This window comes from Artibeus jamaicensis, unplaced genomic scaffold (assembly GCF_021234435.1).
Source record: "Artibeus jamaicensis isolate MK-2021 breed Jamaican fruit bat unplaced genomic scaffold, CSHL_Jam_final contig_402, whole genome shotgun sequence".
NCBI lineage: Eukaryota > Metazoa > Chordata > Mammalia > Chiroptera > Phyllostomidae > Artibeus > Artibeus jamaicensis.
Window position 1 is genome coordinate 9,121,641 of NW_026521818.1, and position 19,890 is coordinate 9,141,530.

Genomic DNA, 19,890 nt, shown 5'->3' on the forward strand with positions numbered 1-19,890 from the left:
CAACAGGCGAGTCAAGACCAAAAAAATGGTTCAAATGAAAAAAACAGATCAAAGCTCCAGAAAAAATACAACTAAGCAACAAAGAGAGAGTCAGCCTATTAGATACACAATTCAAAGCACTGGTGATCATGATTCTCACACAATTGGTTGAATTTGGTTGCAAATTAGATGAAAAGATGAAGACTACGCTAAGTGAAATAAAGAAAAATATACAGGGAACCAATAGTGATGGGAAGGAAACTGAGACTCAAATCAAGGTGTGGAGCAGAAGGAAGAAAGAAACATCCAACCAGAAAAGAATGAAGAAACAAGAATTTTAAAAAATGAGGAGAGGCTTAGGAACCTCCAGGACATCTTTAAACGTTCCAACATCCGAATTATAGGGGTACCAGAAGGAGAAAAAGAAGAGCAAGTGGAAAAGTTATTTGAAAAAATAATAAAAGAGTATTTCCTCAATATGGCAACAGAAATAGACTTTCAGAAAGTCCAGGAAGCTCAGAGAGTCCCGAAGAGGGTGGACCCGAGCAGGAACCCACCAAGGCACATCATAGTTACATTACACAAGATGGAAGAGGAGGAGAGAATCTTAAAAGAAGCAAGAGAAGAGGGGACAGTCACCTACAAAGTGAGTTCCCATCAGACTGTCAGCTGATTTCTCAAAAGAGACCTCACAGGCAAAATGGGGCTAGAAAGAAGTATTCCAAGTCATGAAAGGCAAGGACCTACATCCAAGATTACTCTATCCAGCAAAGCTTTCATTTAGAATGAAAGGGCAGATAAAGTGCTTCCCAGATAAGGTCAAATTAAAGGAGTTCATCATCACCAAGCCCTTATTATATGACATGTTAAAGGGACTTATCTAAGAAAAAGAAGATAAAAAATATGAACAGTAAAATGACAACAAACACAATTATTAACAACCAGAACAAAAACAAAAGCAAACTAAGCAAACAACTAGAACAGGAACAGAAACACAGAAATGGAGATCACATGGAGGGTTAGCAACAGGGAGTAGAAGGGGAATAGAGGGAGAAAAGGTACAGAGAATAAGTAGCATAGGTGGTAGGTAGAAAATACACAGGGGAGGGTAAGAATTGTATAGGAAATGCAGAAGCCAAAGAACTTATATGTACAACCCATGGACATGAACTAAAGGGGGGGAATGTGGGTGGGAGGGGGTGTGTAAGGTGGAGGGGAGTTCAGGGGGAAAATGGGACAACTGTAATAGCATAATCAATAAAATATATTAAAACTAATCCTTAGAGTTTCCATACTTAACAAAAATAATATGGTACATGATTTGGTGGCATGTAGAAGAGACCCATAGCATTAAGGGTTTGTGACTATAATTCTTACGTAAGGAGATTGAGGGTTTTTCCATTCATTTCATAAATATTTATTGAGTACCTCCTTCATGTGAGATATGGCCTAAGTGCTCAGGATACAGCAGTAAAGGAAACACTGTCTCTATCCTTTGGGGCTTGTATTCTCTTAGTGGGATGTAGATGATAAAGAAGTGAAGAAGGAATGACTGTTTTCAGGTCACCATAAGTGTGTCAGTGAAATTGGAAGGAGAGTGCCTGGAGATTTTACCTTCAGATAGGGTAGCTGGGGGATCCCTTTCGGGTGGTGGCATTTGAACTGGCATTGGAAGGGCAAGAAGAGCTGACCAAGGAGAGAACTTCGAGAAGAGCAAACCAGGCAGAGGGAAGAGCAAGTGCTGGAACTTGAGCTGTAGGTAAGCTGGGCGGTGCTGAGTGCTGAAGGGGTTCTCGGACTCACCGCCAGCCCTTCACTGTCTCCTCACACACAGTGCTCTTTCCTCCTCCTCTAGACTCCGGCCTTTATCCTCTTCTTTTACATCCCATTCTCCTTAAGCAAGCAGTGTGATTCCAACCCTCAACGTTCCTTCTCCCTCCGACCTAATCTCTTTGAGCGCTTGCTGGCTTTGCTGCCTTGCCATGTGTGTGTGTGTGTGTGTGTGTGTGTGTGTGTACACCTCACCAACCCCAGTGTGTGCTGAGCTCCTCTGGAAGCATGTCTACTTCTGTGGGAACATTGTCATGGGCAGTGGAGAACAGGGACGATCACAGAGCTCAGGGTGGGCGGGATGGTCAGGATGGCCAGGACCACCAGAGCAGCCAGTTATGTTGAGCCGTACATGCACAAGGATCCTCAAATTCAGATATGGCCGTTACTTGTCACACATAGGGCACTGCTGTTACTGTAGACAGTCAGTGGGAATGCCACGGAGTCTTCCCCACTGGGCAGAACTGCAGCAGGGCGAGGGCCTCACACTGAGTGTGCCAGAAGCTAGAAACATGGACAAGATAGGACCTCAGGCATGCCAAAAACTAGAAAGATAATTAGATTAAAATCCCTCGCCCCCCCCCATCCCTATAAGAACCTCAGGCTTGAGTGGGAAGGGGAGAGGGTCTTTGAAACGGCAGCCCACCTTTCTCCTCGGTCGTGCAGGCAGCACCTGAATAAAACTGCACCTGCCCCACTAGTCTGGCTCTTCCTGTGGCAGGTAGCCAAACCTCTCTTTTGTTTGGTTACGCTACCACATTTGTGCATGTTAAAAGTACGATATATTAAACATTTCATTATACCACACCTATAAAACAAATAAATATAATTTTGTTGTTTAAAAAGAGGAAACAGAAGTTGGAAGTGGCCCAGGTTTCTCTTACCCTGAAAGGCTTGAGTATAAAGAGAATGAGTTTTAAAGGAAGGTGGCTTGGATTCAAATCCTAACTGTAATTTCTTGCCTGGATAACTTTTGGCGAGCTTCTAAACTAGGCTAAACAGGTCTGAATACGGGGAAGAATTGTGTCCCAGGATGGATTATAACGAGGCCTTACCCACACTGAATTTAAATGGTGAGATCTAACTTAAATAAGACTTTTGGAATTTTGGTTGACAGTGTGATGGAATGGGACTTTGGGGATCTTAGCATGAGGTGAGCCTACTTTGCATGTGGGGTAGGTGTGGCCCTTTGGCAGGAGGAAGAGGGCCAACTGTGGTAGGTGGAATGACCTGGCAGGGGTCCACATCCTAATTCCCAGAACCTATGAATGTTACCTGACATGGCAAAAGAGACTTTACAGATAGGGTTAAAGGTACAACCTGGAGATGGAGATGTTAGTCCTTAAAGTATGAGAGAACAGGTTAAGAGTACTAAGAAACAGAAGAACTTAAGTCTGCTTTTGCTGGCTTTGAAAGTGGAGGAAGAGGATACAAAGCCATGGCAGCCTCTAGAAGAAAAACCCAGTGAAATAGATCCTACCCAGAGCTTAGAGAAAGATCCGTCCCTGGTCCAGGCACTGTATGAGAGGCAACTGGTTGATGTTCTTCTCCCTCTCTTCCTCCTGTTCCCCTCTCTCTAAAAATGAATAAAATCTTGGGGAAAATGCAGCCATGCTGAAATCTTGATTTTAGCACTGTAAAATTATTCATCTGCTGACCTGTGGAGCTATAGGAAAATACACATTGTGTTGCTTTAAGCCACTAAGTTTGTGATAATGTGTCACAGCTAAACCATTGTGTTACTAGAAAACCAATACAGCACCTAATTCATAAGGGGGGATTATTTTATTAACAAAATTAAGTTTTGCAGTACATCTAAACAACTTATAACAATACCTGGTGTGTAGTAAGCACTCAATCAATGTTAACATCCTTTTTAAAGATGAGAGGAAACAAAGATGTAAAGATGTCAATAATTCTAGGCAATGGTACCACTATAACCAATGACTTATGTAGAACTATCTTCAAGGGGCTTTACTTTCTAATTATTTCTAGAGATAATAAATTCTAAGATCATGACAGATATTTCTAAGAAAATTGCCTACACGAGGGGCAGCAAACTCAAATGCACACGTGGGCTTTGCTGGTAACATATAAGGGAAATAGGCAACTTGGGGGCTGCCACCCATTGGACAGGTAGTCCCATCGAAGGGACAGACCCCAGCCTAGTGTACTGACGTCAGTGAAAATGCACTGCAGGTCCAGTGTCATGAGACACTTCAGATTCTCAAGCAGCAGAAATCCACATCATCTTCTACAAAATCTCCAGTTTTTTAAATGTTGAAAAATAATTCACATTTAAGCACAGGCAGGCATACATTTGAGATACTACAGGTGCAGTTCCAGACTACTGCTATAAAGTGAGTTGTAATCTTTTTGCTGGTGGAGGGTCTTGCCTTCAATTTGTAACAAACAAAACGTCTGTAAAGTGCAATAAAGTGAAGTACGATAGAACAAGGTAAGCCCGTACAGACCCGCATATGATTTTTAGGCAAAATTGGTTGTCTACATATATCCCCTCAGGTTAGTTTCTCCAGCCAACTAGTGAACACACGTAAAGCCCAAAAAGGTAAGCTATTTTCAAATGCGTATTTTGGTCCTCTCACATTTTCACATCACGTCATACTTCACACTGTTTCAGGTAGTCTAACCAAATCAAAGAAACTATGAGTTTTATGGAATTCTTATGAAGTTAAAGAGAAAGACGACTTCAAATCGTGTTCAAATCCAGTTTTATTAAAATTATTTGGGAATCTGAGAGCAGTACAAAGTCTTTGACTGTGAACACTGGACACACCAGGCACGACTTTGCGTTTTGGGTTTGCTGCGGGTTTGGGTCCTTTTCCAAATCCTTCCTCCCTCATTTCATTACCAAGCAGCAAAGTATACCTTACGTTTCTCTGTCTACAACACCCTATTGTTTATGAAACAGGAATGGGTAAAATATGACTGAAAAAATAAAATACACAGATTCAAAAAATTCTTTTCAAATATTCAGACATACAAAGTATACTAAAGACATCTACATTTAGTTATCCAAGTCACAAGATAGGCATTTGATACCTGTAGTTTCTTGTTGCTAATTACAGTTCAGAGACAATGTGTCTCCGAAAGCTATAAAAGCCTGCACTGGCATTCCCTGTATGGTTCCAATGGATTTAGAGAATCAAACCAGGGGAGTACTTTATTCGGCCTTTAAAAATCTTAAGCCTTCTTTTTTCTTTAGTGGGATTTTTCTTCTGTAGTAGCTCAGGACACTATTTGCTTACTTAATGACTTCTAATTAGCATCTGCCTTACAGGACATTAAAGCATTGGTTTTGTAAAGTGTATTGCTGAACAGCAAATGGTGGGAGGCCTTCCTGTCCAGGCAACACTTCAGCAGACCTTAGAGGGTGTGGTGCTCCTTAGTTGTTCTCCAGTGATCCTGAAGTTGCCTGCAAGAAAGAAAAAAAGAGCTGTGTAAGAATGTTCACGCCAGACACTTGAGCTTGTTCAAAGCTGTCCTTCTTTCTTACCGGTGTATGAACACTTGCCCGTAGTGATAGAGCCTGCTGCTTTGTTCCAGGCATAAGAATAGCTCTTGGGGGATCAAAATGCAGAAAGCAAAGCAGGGCGATCACCTGAGAAAGTTCTGCCCTAGCTTCTCTCGAGGACCATACTTTTTGTAAGACTCATGAGAAGTGTTTTCAGTCTTTCCATTCCCTTAAATGGCCGATCTATGTCACCAGAGGGAGAAGATTGCCATACGGTATTACTACAGGTTGCCTTATTATTTTTAGGTGGACACTTGTTCCTCAAGGGGACCATGTGGTTACGATCCACTCTCATTTACCTGTGGTCTGAAGAGCATCACTACTCGAACAAGAAACAAGCTGCCAATCAAAACAGGCAAGTTTCTTTCCTTGTATCATCAGAGTAGGTCTCAAACTTTGCAAAGGTTAACTCTGCAAGTTATCTGTGTTGCCCCAGCAAATGACAGAAGTCATTTGGTAAGTCATACCAGAAGTTATATCACGTAGCTTTCACTCTCATTTCTCTAATAAATGAAGACACCTTAGAAATAAACATACATTTTGAACTTTCTCAATAATCCTTTGTATCTAATTTAAATTTATTTATAAATTAAAAATAGAGTCTCCAAAGTTAAAAAAAATTAGAATATAAGGGGCCTTCCCTAAGTTAAGGTTCATCTAAACTTCAAGAATATTTAAAATATTGAAATAATATCTAGAACAAAAAAGTGATGCATACAGTGCGATGCTGCCGAACCACAAATACTTACAAATGGAGTCCTGGTTCCGAATCTGCTGTAGAATGTCATGCTGACTTTGTTCTTATGTCCCGTTCTTTGATCAAAGGCATGGCATGAGTCAAAAGGCGGGCTGTACAAGTGAAGGCTCACGGCAGGTTCCGTATGGCTAACGTTTTCTACTCGATGTAAGCCAATAGAATCTAAACAACACCCAAGAAGAACAGATGAAGGATTTTAGATGACATCACCTAAAATCATAAATCAATTGGGTACATATGGAATGAATGAAAGTTAGAATTGAACTTCTCGTTAAAGACAGTAAGCCATATGGGCTCTGTTCTTTCCTGAAAACCCCCTAAAACTTCAGTAAAAGAATAAAAAAAGGCATCAACACACAAAGAAACTGGAAAAGAGAGAACAGTAATAAATTATAAGCTTAAATATATGACTCTTGAATGACATGGACATTGGGGGAGCCAACTCCCACTTCCTACAATCAAAAATCTACACGTAACTTTTGATTCCTCCAAAACTGAAGTTGTCCCTCAGTTTGGGGGGATAATCCATGGGGAATTGGTTCCAGGACCCTTCATGGATACAAAAATTCAAAGATGCGAGTCCCCCTGTATAAATTAGGATACGTCAATGAATACAGTCAGCACCCTGCATCCGCAGACTACCAGCCTCAGACAGAAAACATTACAAGTATTTGTTGCAAAAAATCTGCATATAAGTGGACCTGTCTAGTTCAAATGCAGGTTATTCTGAGTTAACTACAGACAAAGAGCTTCACAGAAGAGAGAAAGCTGAATCCTCAGCTAATGATTTTTGTTGTGACCCTCCCAAACACCTCAGAAATGGGCAGTGTGGGTATTTCTGGAAAAGGGGATGAAGGTAGGGCTAAAAATATAAGAACTGGTTAAAGCCTATTTCAGTAGAGTCTTACATCCCTTTCACTACTTCTCCCACTCCTTACCCCTGGTAGAAGTCTGAGATCTATTCTCTGGAAAGAACAGATGAACTCAGGACAAGTGAAAAACAGGGGACTGAAGTGAAAACTTACATATTGAATGGGAAGAGCCCCACAGCCTTCACCCCCTCGCTGCCAGAATGCTGCCGGACAGGAATATTTTCTCCAGGCAGCAGATAAGAAGCAGTTTCTCAGGGAATCTGCTTGGCTCAAGAACAAAGCCCTAAGGATACTGCCATTGGTTGTTCACAGTAAAAAAAAAAATTCTGCCACATTATCCTAGACTAAAGTCCAGTGTTCAGAGCTACCAACTGAGTTTTTCTGTGCCTGATTTTTAAATATTAGCACACAGCCAAGGTCACCAGACATTTGAGTAAGTCCTCAAGTACGAAACACAGAGGCCAAAGCAACCTGAAAAAAACAAAAACTAGAAACAGACACAATTCAGGAGAAGACTTTAAAAACAAACTTATCATTAATATCCTCATTAATATCTCTCATTAATAGAAAGATAAGAGAAGATACTATAAAAGGACCAGAGAATAAAAGAGCTTTTTGAAATAAAAATCTGAATAAAAAGGCTAGAAGAAAAACTGAGGAAGTTGAGGAAGACTCAAAGGACAAAGATAGAAAATAGGAAAGATAAAATAAATCAGAGGAGGTTAAATATCTGAGTAACAGGAACATAGCAAAAAAAAAGTCAAAGAAATAACTTGACAGTATTTTCTTGAATGGAAGGACATTCAGTTTTCAGACTGAAAGAACAGACTGAGGACCCAGCACAGTGAATGAGACGTATGAAGCAGTACGTCACAGTCATACTGGAGGTAGAGAAAACACAACAAAAAAGATCTCACAAGTTTCTAGAAAGAAAAAAATAGGCTTTACAGAAAGATTCCAGAATGAATCAGAATGATATCAGGCTTTCAATGAGAAGACTGAAAGCATAAAGTCAGGTCATTATCTTTGTAATTCTGAGGAAATATGATGGCCAGGTCATGATTTCATATTCAGCTAATCATCAAACATGTTGCAAGGGGCACAACATAGAAGTTTTTTGATAGATGGGTCAACATATCCACACAGAGGCTGATCGAAAGGCCCTGGCGGGAATGCTTCGAAGATTAAAATAAAGAAATAAGGACAAAAGACATGATTTTATAAAAACATGCGGAGAAGAAATTTATAGTTAGGAGAAAGTATGAGGCTTAGTCAAGGAAAGAATTCGGTGTAATTAGTGTAGTTAATGTGGGCAGCACCTAATTTGGCCTTATGGCTTATCTGACTGCACGAGCAGGCCTGGCAAAGAGCAAAGCCTAGAAGCAGAGGACTTAGCCCCAGCCAGACTGTATTTAAACAACTCAAAACTTCTGGAATCCTCAGTTCTCCTGACGTACATGGGGCCTAACTCTCAGGTCTGTAAACTCTTTACGTCTATAGCTGACTGCTTTAATAATATACTGGCTTCAGCACAATTCTAAACTAAAGTTCAATATTCTTAAGGACTGACTGTCCTTATACAAATTAATTATGTGTTTCTCCAATTGCAAGTATGTATACCACCCAATGCATGCTGGACGTTCTGTAAGTAAAGGCCTTGAAAAATCTAGTTACCTACCCTTTTGAGAAGCTCCTGAGGCTCATGTCTGGTCCCCAAAATTAATGATTCCAACATTGTTATTATTTTTTGGTCTCTGCCTCCTTTCCTCTATCCCCATGGTGTACCCGCCGTCACAGTAATTCTGAACTTGGTGATACTTATGAACGCCAGTTTGAGCCTGGCCATGCCCACCTTTTGCCTGTCAGGATAGGTACCTTGGTCTCCTTGCCCCAATCCTCCCTTTCCTCCACCCTGTGTGGCATGCTGCTACCAAACCGATCAAAATATTCCCCAATAAAAGGCTGCTGACCAAAGCACTTACTTCAAGCTGGTCTTGGAGGCCCTGAATGTGATCTCACTTTCCTCTCCCACTCCTCCTGTCCACGTGCCTTTTCCCTTTTCCCCTCCAGGTAGGTCATCCCTGGCTAGTTGTTATGTTAGCAATGACTGTGCTTTCACTCGTGCTCCTCCCTGGGCTTGAACAGCATTCCCACTGATTAGTGTCTACCTGTACTCCTACTCCTGCATCTGTAAAAATCGAGTTGTGAATCTGTAATTTTTGATCACATGGAAGATTAGTATAGAGGTATATTAAGCATATCCCACCCAGTATTTTACCAATTGCCAAAATTTCCCATAAAAATCAGAGTTTCCCATTTCTATGGAAAGAGGTGTCAGGCCGATTTTGTGGGAGCTGGGTGGCGGCTGGTGCCCTTGGCTCGCATGTACGTTTCTACAGCCTCCTGCCCAGCCTGCAGCCAGCACCCGTTTACCTCATCTGCTTGGCTCCTATACCCTGCATTGTAGACCCTACTAATTCTTCAAGATCTAATCTAGTTGCACAAAGACTCTGTAACTAGCTGAAAGTGATTATCCTGAGAGATATTTTGCTTTATTATGCATTATAAGGGCAACAAACTTGTTCTTGAACAGCTGGTGTGCCTCATATACATAGCAACCTTCAAATAAGAGTTTCCTGCTACATGAGAAACTAACAGCATGTGTTATGTGAATGGGAAGAAAAAACTTCCCATGAACAGTTACCCTTTATCTGCAGTTTCACTTACCATGGTCTTAGTATATTGAGTGAAAAATTCCAAAAATAAACAATTCAGAAGTTGTAAATGGTGTGCTGTTCTGAGCAGCGAGATAAAATCTCCCGTTCCATCCCAGCAGTGGTGAGTCATCCCTTCGTCCAACCTGACATATCGGCTCCCTGCCCTGTAGTCACTTAGTAGCCATCTCAGTTAACAGGTCAGTTATCGTGTATTTTGAGACCACATTTCCATAACTTTTACTATGGTATATTGTTATAATTGTTATATTGTATCATTAATCATTACTTTTACTCTTACTATTCTTTATTTAGAAATTAAACTTGATCATATGTATGTGTAGGAAAAAACATGGTGTACATAGGGTTCAGTACAAACCACAGTTTCAGGGATCCCCTGGGAGTCTTGGACCATATCCCCTGCAGATAACAGGGGCCTACTGTGTAATCTTACATTTCTCAGTGCATTCTGAAATGAATGAACAAATTTAAGCCAAGTATTAAGGCCAATATTTGTCTTTAAATAAGAGCTTGCTTGGCCAGAAAAATCTCTGTAAAACTTTACTGTATTTAAGTGGAATGCATCTGGTAAGAGTAGGGTCTTTGATTGCCATATCCAATCACTGACATTCAAATTCTGGCTGCCACTTCAAGGGTGAATGACTTGGACAAGTTATTCAATTTTCCTATGTGTTGGAATCTCATCTGTTAATGGGAGTAAATTATCTCATATAAGTTTGACAAGGTCTCTGGAAAGTTACTGTCCCCTTTAAGAATATAGATGTTAATCACTACCTCTCCTAAAAAGCATCTGGCTTTCCCAAACCACAGTTAGGGGAAAGAATGTGTTCTTGGTGAGAGATCCATATCACTGCTAAATGATATGCTCTATGTAAAGTTTCCCTTGAGAATACTCTTTTAAGTATATTACACAAATTTTAGAAAAATAGGGAGTAGCTAGCACTTCTAACTACTTCCAGAACATTCCTTTACATTTTCTTTCTTTAAAATTTTTTTTAAATTTATTGATTTGATGGAGTCAGAGAGAGAGAGAGAGAGAGAGAGAAACACTGATTTGTTGTTCTACCTATTCATGCATTCATTGGTTGCGTCTTGTATGTGCCCTGACCAGGGATGGAATCCCCAACATTGGCGTATCAGGATAATGCTCTAACCAACTGAGTTACCAGAGCGACCTGGCCAAGGCTGTTTCTTTACATTTCCTTATTTTTTAAAAAGATTTTATTTATTTATTTTACAGAGAGGGGAAGGGAAGGAGAAAGACAGGGACAGAAACATCAATGTGTGTTTGCCTCTGGTACATCCCCCCACTGAGAGCCTGGCCTGCAACCCAGGTGTGTGCCCTGATTGGCAATCTAACCAGGGACCCTTTGCTTCACAGGCTGGTGCTTAATCCAATGAGCCACACCAGCCAGAGCTCTTTACATTTTCTAATGTAAAGACTAATATTTCAACCTTGGCTTCACTCCATTATTAAAAGACTCTCTATATGTAAATTCATATTTGATTCTAACTGTCCTAAGACTTGGCAGGTAAATAAATGACTTTTCAGTTGGCATTAATCTATACACATGTGTTTCTAATAAGTGATTCTAATCCAAGTGCAAAACTTTAAAAAACAAAACCACTGCTTTCTGGCCCTTTCCCAAGTGCTTGAAATTGTGATTCCATGATCCAAGTTCTACTGCACATGGGTAAGTAACTGATGATTCAGATGGGAGTTAAAGGTTTTTCCCACTTGCCCTTAGAAAAAAATACTGGATGTTACCATTGATGTAGGCACATTGGTTTTCCCTCAAGGTTCTTTCTGACTTCTTGATCATCTCATTGGACTTTTTGTCAGGCCAGGCAAATAATGTCTCCTTTAGATTTCCCTGCAGCATCTTCAGAAAGCAGTGGGAGTTGGTGTGGTCATGGATACTGCTATATATACACAAAGCGACAAATGAACTCAGTAAAAAGTCCACCAGATGTACAGGGATAGTCAGCCCAGAACTTACATATGCACAATGTCAATAGGACACCTCCCAGGATAAAATCCATTTCAACTGGATTTTTAAACATCATTAATCTATGATTCAACATTGTTCAAGATAAATAGAATGTCTTCTATATCAATGCATATAAGCAGTATAATTTTCATCCTACAGAAGAGTTAATTTTTTAAAGACCTTGTTGCCCTTCATAAAAGAAACACAAAACGAGCAACCTTTTACCTTCTCCAAGATACAGCTTTTAACAACTTAAACTCAGCTAAAACTTTATTATTAAACTACAATGAAGAAATTTTAGAAAGGACAAAAATAATCACCTATAATCATTGTATTACACTGAGAACATTACTTAATCATTATTTAATAATTTTTCTCAGGTCTTTTCTCTTTTATCCTTCCTTTGGGGACAAAAGGTAGGTGTATCTACTACCACAGCCCTGAAATTATACTGTAACGTATATACAATGTTAACATTTTATAGATTTAGAGTATCCTGCCTGTGATTACATCCCAATATTCATGGAAAAAAGAAAATAAATTTGATTTGGGCTAAGAATTTATTCATGTAATTTTAGAGTAAATAGTATTTAAGTTTATTTGGTAGAGTTAGCTGTAGGATTGATTAAAATATATGAATCTATATACATTTTTGGCATTTATGTCAATGTTGAATTCTATTAGCCCTCATACGCACCATAGGAAGAACTTGTTTCATAAATCCATAGAGCCCCGCCCTATTCTTGATATGTAATCTGCTTTGAAAAATAACTGAGAGACTGAGTGAAAACTATTCCACTCTGTTAGTACATAAACATTCTCTATAGACCTAATTTTCCAATGTCTTGTAAACTTGTTTCCTTTCTCCCATCAAAAATGGGTCTGGATGATTATTTTCATGGCTGTCAAAAGACTGAGAAGGGCCTGTTTGAAAGATAATACTCAATAACAATGTTGACAAATATTTAAATTGAGGAAAAATAAGGAACCAAGTTTCAAAGAATTGGTATTAGATTAAGTTGCTTTACCCTCTATATTAAGAAAATAAACAATAAATTTGAAGTAGAAAGAAATGTTCTGAATTTGTGAATTGCTTTTCTAGCTCTAAATTTGGATGTTAGAGTCTTTGCTCCCATAATTGTTCATACACTTCAAATATGACAAAGGTCAAGTTTTAGCACAATCCCACAAAAATTTGGAGAGAAAATAAGTTAAGCTGTTTATCACCTATTTAATTTATTACTCATTCTGGGGACTGGTTTTGATATGCATGGTGTATGCCTAAACCCCTCATACTAATTCCCATGAGATTTTTTTGTTGGGATTAGGGGAAAAAATAATAATAAAACGAGATTTGTTAGTGCTCTCAAGACTTGTGGCCAGCCTGGCACTGTACACGTCCTGTGCTGGAACACATACCTAACAAATGTCTATGAATGAACAGTTCTATTACCTGCCATGTCCTTCACCCCAACACAGAATCATTAGATTAAATTTTCCGTTTCCTTCATCCACAAGATTTCGGGTGTACCTGAAAAGAATATATTCGGAAGACTGAATTTGGTTAAAACAAGCATTGGGAAAAGTAAGTGTGTCACAAAATATCATTCATTTACAGATGTTACTGTTTCTACCTCTAAGCAATTCTGAATGTAGCTTTCTAATTAGAAATCCAGCCCAAATGAAAAATATTTTTCCCCAGTTCATTTTGGACATTTTTATATTTTGAATCACAGTTATAGTTGTGGTTTTAATTAATGGCAGGGAAAAGTAAACGAATAAAAGCAAATTCCTTTATTCTTCATGTGACTGCCCCAAACTGATAAAAAAGAATAAAAGTTTCTCGTGAAGGTATTTACAAAGTGCCTTAGTGCTCTGGGCAAGAATGTTGCTACTGTTTCATTTTTTTGTCTTTTCCCTCAGGTAGCTACACCTGAACTTGAAAAACAAGGTTTTATTAAATACCTGTTCTAGAATTCTCCTTAGTTTTACTATAGTCCAGACCAAAACCACATTCAAAAGTGCTCCTAAAGAAAAGTCCTCCACAAATACAGTGGGGGTTGACTTAAATCAGAGCATAAGAGGCTACATTAGGAAAGTAACTAATATTCTAAAACTTTTACAATGATGAGAAAACAGTAATAAGCCAAAAAAAATTTTAAACAATCCTGAAACAAAACAACTGTGACTATAGCATCAGGAAGAAAAATCAACTTTAAAGTTTTTATTGGTTCAAGAGGTACTAGTGATATTATATAATTAGCAAAGTTGGCTAATTCCGACATTCATTTAAACTGTTACTTTTAAAGAAAGCAATCTATACCCCATTTCCAGGGTAGTGTTTGTTCATATGGTCATCTGTTCATCTGGTCCTAGGTGTCCCCTCCTCCCCCTGGCTGAAGGCCAGATGTGGCACAGCAGGATCCCCGAGGGAGGTGATTAGCAGAGGCCCTTTAGCTGTCAGTCATCTTCACTTTGTAGCCCTTTATGACCTAGCAAGGGGCTGTACACATGGCCTTTGATTTACAGTAAATTTCGTTCCTGTACTACTCCTTCCACCAGTTGTAGGGTCACCCCTCTTGCTTCTTTGGGGCTTCTGCCGGAGAATTCATTGTCAGATCCACACTGGAACACATTTTGTCTTGGTTCTTCTGCACTGCCTTCCCAAGGTCAAAGATCAAAATTCCTCACAGTGCTTGGACACTTCTTTTGCAAAAAATACTATCAAATTGATTTCTGCTCTCCCTTCTCCTTCCCTTTCTCCTCCCCAAAAGCCCACCCAGGACTGCACCCATTATCTTAATGAGCTGTATCTTAGATACCGTGTAATAGATCTATCCAAGTGGTTGAATTTCAAATGGTTTAGAGCTTGTCAATCAGGACAAATTGAAAGTCCATGGAAATGTCCTGTTCTAAAGATTAAGAGCATTTACAGCCTACCTGGTTGATTTCACTTGACAAATAATATCTCTAGGCAGAAGAAAACCACTACTATGCTCCAAACATCTGCAAAAAAGTTTAATAGTGGTTTAGAGTGTGGGCTCTGGAACAATAATGCTAATTTGATTTCTGGTACTGCTTGATGGAAGTATGACCTTGTGCAGTACCCAAACTTTTTATTGCCTACCATTTCTCACCTGTGAAATAGGGATAAGAATGGAACCAATCTCGAAGGGTCGTGGAGGCAAATGAATTAATACAAGTGTCAAGTGACTGGAAGAGCACCTGGCCCACGACAAAGCCCTTAATTACGTGGCACTAGTGGCAAAATTAAAAACTCTGGAAACCTCACTGGCAGCCACAGAAGGACCAGCAGCAACATAAACTGAGTTGACAGGAACCAGAGGAATTTCTTAAATACAGCTGAGACACCCCTTGCCAACAAAAATTTATTAAATGTACCACCCCCCCCCAATCTGGCAACCATCAAGATGCTCTCCGCTCTCCTTATCCATGATTCTGTTTTTCTTGTTTGCTTAGTTTGTTTTTTAGATTCAATTGTCGATAGATACGTATTTATTGCCATGTTAATGTTCATAGTTTTGACTTCTTTTTCTTGAATAAATCCCTTTAACATTTCATATAATAATGGTTTAGTGAAGTGACTAACAAATTGTTACCAAGGAAAGTACAATGTTTCCTTGTTCTTCTATATCAACTATCCTCCTCGGTCCAACTAACCCTAATGACTGAAGCTCTACCTACCCTTTGGAAAACAACCTCTCACGCCTCGGGGTGATTAAATGTTGCTTCTGGCCCCAGTGGACAGATAGGTAGAGATTAATTTTTACGTAAAAACCAAGTCAGCGCTGCACAGGACTAGGCCTCCCGGGGCGTCTCACTCCAGCACAGCTGGAGAGCAGCGGTCTTCAACTTAACATTCCAGATGCCCAGAACTACGGATAAGAGAAAGCATATTGCTTGGGGGCGAAAGAGAGACCGTCGTTTATTTCTCGAACCCGATGGTGGATTTAAATAATAAAACCGCAGTCCAAGAAGTTAAACTGGTTTGGGAGAAAGGGCACCACAAATGGAAAACGAGCAGCTGACAACCCCAAGACGCAAAAGAATGCCTGTCGGCAGGTGCCTGGTTGCAGGCGACCGAGGTCGAAGTGATGGAGAACTAGTACTGGGGAAGTGTGTTCTCCACCGTTTTACCCTTTTCTCCGAAGGGCTGGTATACTTCTTTCCTGGGAACACCACCCTCCATTAGTCCCGGCAGTCTGTTCCCCAGGGCGCTGCCCCCGAGGGCAGGGACAGAGGAAGGAGTTGTGGTTTTGAAGCTGAGAGGGTGGCATGATGCCACCCTCGGTGGCCGCCCCTCCAGTGGGCAATCCCCGCAGGATCTACCTTGCGCCCAAAGCACGAGAGTGAGCTCCGGCGTCCCCGGAGGAGAAACAGCGCTGTGGTGCGGCGAAGGACCTGGGACGCTAGAAGCATGGGCGCAATGTGGTCTGCGCTTTTCCCGAGCAAGACCCCGACCCTTCCTCCCCAAGCCCGGTCCTCTTCGGTCTCCGAGAGTTGGCGCTGCTGGGCTTTGAGGCCCGCGCTCGAGATCCTCAGCGGGCTGGGCTAGAGCGCACTCACCTGTAATGGTCGTACTTGGCATACGCTGCCCATTCGGCGGGGTCACTCTCGTAGGCTTCCATGACGGCCTGCACCTCTTCCACATTGACCTCCTCCCCGGCGAAGAGCTGGTGCAGGATGCGGATCAGATCAGCTAGTGTCCGTGGCTTTAGCACCTCGGTCTGCTCCATCCTTTGCAGAAGCGGCTGAGCGCCTTTCTCACTGCTGGGCTTTGGCGAAGGAGCCAAGCAAGCCTAGGTACTGGGGACGAGGGACCCCAGCCACACGGCTACACACACAAAACCCCCAATGCTTGAGAGCCACAGCTTTAAAATCCCTGGCCGAGAAGATACCAAGAGACACTCTCCCAACCCGGGGCGCAGAGAATGTGGGAATGTGTAGCTCTCAAGCAGAGACAAATGAGAACCAAATCTGCTAAGGTTTAGCCTCCCGGGGCTCTTTTTAAGCTCTCGGAGCAGCGGGAATGTACCAAAGGCCCTGGACGGGTGGGGAGAGGCGGGCGCAACTTGAGAATGGCGGTGGAAGCTACGAGACCTTGAGGGTAAGGTCCTCCGAGCAATTTAGCCTCACCGGAAGCCCTTCCCTCCCAAATCCCAGCACTCGTACTGGGCAGCGCGCAATTTCCCCCCTACCTTAACTGGGCTCACTTTGGTGGCCTATCCCTACCCACCCCTCTCCCTTCACCCTTCCTTACTCTCTCCTGCCGCCTCGCCCTGAGGCTTCTTTTGGCCGCAGAGGTTCCCAACCAAGGATGCACACCATGGGGGTTCTGGAGAAAATTGCCGGCGGTGAATGTTGAGGAAGGAAGGGGACCCTTCCTTTCAGAGAACTGAGAAATTGAATAGAGCTTGCGAAAGCTAAGGACGGATTCTACTCTCAAAATGGAGATTTTTTTTGTGGATTGAAACTATAGATAATAAGCTTCAGGCGAGGTGAAATAACTGTGCTCTCCTTTAAATTTTTAAAAACTTTTAAATTTATTGGGGTGATATTGGTTGATACAATTATATAGGTTTCAGATATATAGTTCTATAATGCAGGTTTCAGATATATAATTCTATAATACATTATCTGTGTGTTGTATTGTGTGCTGTACTGAAAGTACATTTGACAAAGGAGACTCGACTGTGGAGCAAGACTAGAAAACGGAGAAGGCCAGTTATACCTCATTGATTTTAAAATGAAACATGAACAATTAAAATGAAACATGACAAATTAAAATCAAACATGAAAAAAAGCCCTGGCTGGTGTAGCTCAGTGGATTGTGCGTGGGCCTGCAAACCAGAGTATTGCGGTTCGATTCCCAGTCAGGGCACATGCCTGGGTTGCAGGCCAGTTCCCAGCAGGGGATGCACCAGAAGCAATTATACATTGATATTTCTCTCCTTCTCCCCTTCCCTTCCCTTCTAAAGATAAATAAATTTAAAAAAAACATGAAAAAAATTTAGTGCCAAGACTCCATGTTTCAATTCATAGTGAATACAAGTACCCTGTGTGTGTGTTTTCTCCCAATTCAGTAATTTAAAGGGTTCTAGTTAGAGTATATAACTCTCTCATTTATAGGACTGTGCTTGAAGAAGCCTACTGGTAATACCTATACAGAAACACATTTCTACATTGTGCACAGCACTTACACGCTTGAGAACAAGACGGAAAATATGAAGGACAGAAAAAACGCAAGTATTCCTTCTTTCTCATTAATGGACTTGGAATAATTTGGATTCAAGGTTATAAAAGGTCTAGACTTCTGGAAGACTTTTCCTAGACTTCGCTTGAATGTATATACAGGGGTGGGCACAAGTAGGTTTACAGCTGTGATTACACAAAAGTTTATTCTTGTATTATTAGTATTGTTTTGTTTCGTGTCATTATCTATGATTTATTTTTTCGGCAATGATGGCTGGTAACTTAACCTACTTTTGCCCATTCCTTTATGTACATATAAAGCAAATCTACTTGTGCTAACAGTGTTCTGCGGAAGTACAAATGACAACTCGATCACCATTGTTCAGAAAGGGCTTTGGTTAGGAAGCACGCCAGAAGCCAACCTTTAATGATGTGTGTTGCAAGGAGAGGCTCTAGTAATGTAAGTGGAATACCTAAGATCCATAGAGGTAGTAGTTCTACTGCACTCTGCCCTGCCCAGGGCAATGATTTACACATTCGAAGAGTCATTGACATGGGGTGGATAATTAGCGAAGGGAACCAGAATTATCCGAGGTCTGGAAATACACATCTAATGATCCATTTAACACATTTAAGAAACCATGTACTATATGCCTGGCACTGCTCACAACACCGAGTCTCTGCCCTTAGAGGGCTTATGTTCTAATGGAGGGGAAGAGCGGACAGTATACATGGTGAACTGGACACACAAATACTGTACACAACTTACAATGGAGGAAAACTAAAGCAGGGGGAAAAAGGTTGAGGGTGGTATTATTTTAGAGGGAGTTCAGGGGAACATTCTTGATGTGAAATTTGGGCAGGAACTGAAGGATGTTAGTGAGACGTGGTTTTCTGGGGGAAGCTTCCAAGTGGAGTAAACAGTAAATGCAACACCCTAAGATGGGAGCAAACTTAGTTTTTGAACACAAATGAACACGGATACGCAAAAATGGGGACTACAGATCACCTTGTAAAGTCTTCAGCTTTTGTTGATATGGGAAGCCATCTCATCATGTAGGTACTCTATCATCTCACATCTTCATGAGGATGAGAAGACAGACACCATTCACATCACTTTTATCGTCGCATACTGTTAAAAAACACAGCATCTATATGGTTCGGTCCTATCCAGGGTTTTAGGAATCCATTGGAGCTCATGGGTAAGTGGGGACTCTTGTACACAAATTGACCTCTAGTGTTGCTTTTCCAAGTTAAACCATACTTTGAAAGCCACACTTAATTTTTCACTCAGTATATAATGGATTACTGATTTGGTATGCATAAGGAAACATACTAAGTATTATGCATATAGGTACCAAATAAAAACCCAAAAAGTCCTATTTTTAGGGACATATGTATATACAATCATGAAAGGGTATTGGACACAATGCTTATGATGCAGTAGTGCTGTAATAGTAGTAGTTCGCTGTAACTGTTTTTATGAGGCAGACAGTATCTCTCCCTTGACTGATTCAGACAAGCTTTAGGGAAGTTAAAATCTGAATTAAGTTGAGGCAGGATTTGAAGGGGTGAAGGTAAGTGCATTTCCATAATGGAAACATATGAGATGTAAGAAACAAAAAAAGAAGGCAGGTTCAGGGAATAGTGTGGGTTGAATAATGTAGGAAAACTGTACTTGTAACTCTTGCAGCAGTACAGAAACCTGCTTTCTGAATACTTTTTCTTCCATTATGTGCTCTGTAGCTGACCTCCCTGGTGCCAGAAGCTTACCCAGTATGTAATAGTCCTTGGAAAATGAGGTAGAAGATGCATGAAAGGTGATTTTCATACCCCTTGAACACTGCACTTCCCTAGTCTGGGTTGTACACAGCTGGTTGACTAATGCTATATGATGAAAGGCACAGTCTGCACTTCTTTCAGTTTCCTAGTGTGATTAGAGTAGATCATATTTAAGGTGCCTTCAGCATTAGAAAGT

General features: G+C 40.8%; 1 protein-coding gene across 1 annotated transcript; it reads right to left on the minus strand.

Moving 5' to 3' along the window:
* Nucleotides 1-4,524: 4,524 nt before the first annotated feature.
* Nucleotides 4,525-16,758, minus strand: CDO1 (cysteine dioxygenase type 1). The gene is made up of 5 exons (XM_037141785.2): nucleotides 16,287-16,758; nucleotides 13,153-13,230; nucleotides 11,477-11,631; nucleotides 6,094-6,263; nucleotides 4,525-5,245 (listed from the first exon to the last, which is right to left on the minus strand). The coding sequence occupies exons 1-5, from the start codon at nucleotides 16,454-16,456 to the stop codon at nucleotides 5,216-5,218; spliced, it is 603 nt and encodes a 200-aa protein (XP_036997680.2). The 5' UTR covers nucleotides 16,457-16,758; the 3' UTR covers nucleotides 4,525-5,215.
* Between the last annotated feature and the right edge of the window lie 3,132 nt (nucleotides 16,759-19,890).

What these genes read in the sequence shown, in the direction of transcription:
- CDO1 (XM_037141785.2), bottom strand. Translation starts at nt 16,456, where the DNA reads ATGGAGCAGACCGAGGTGCTAAAGCCACGGACACTAGCTGATCTGATC. An exon ending in GCCAAGTACGACCATTACAG is followed by an intron (nt 13,231 to 16,286) that starts GTGAGTGCGCTC and finishes TATTCTTTTCAG; the next exon opens with GTACACCCGAAATCTTGTGG. An exon ending in TCGGAACCAGGACTCCATTT is followed by an intron (nt 5,246 to 6,093) that starts GTAAGTATTTGT and finishes TCTTTCTTGCAG; the next exon opens with GCAACTTCAGGATCACTGGA.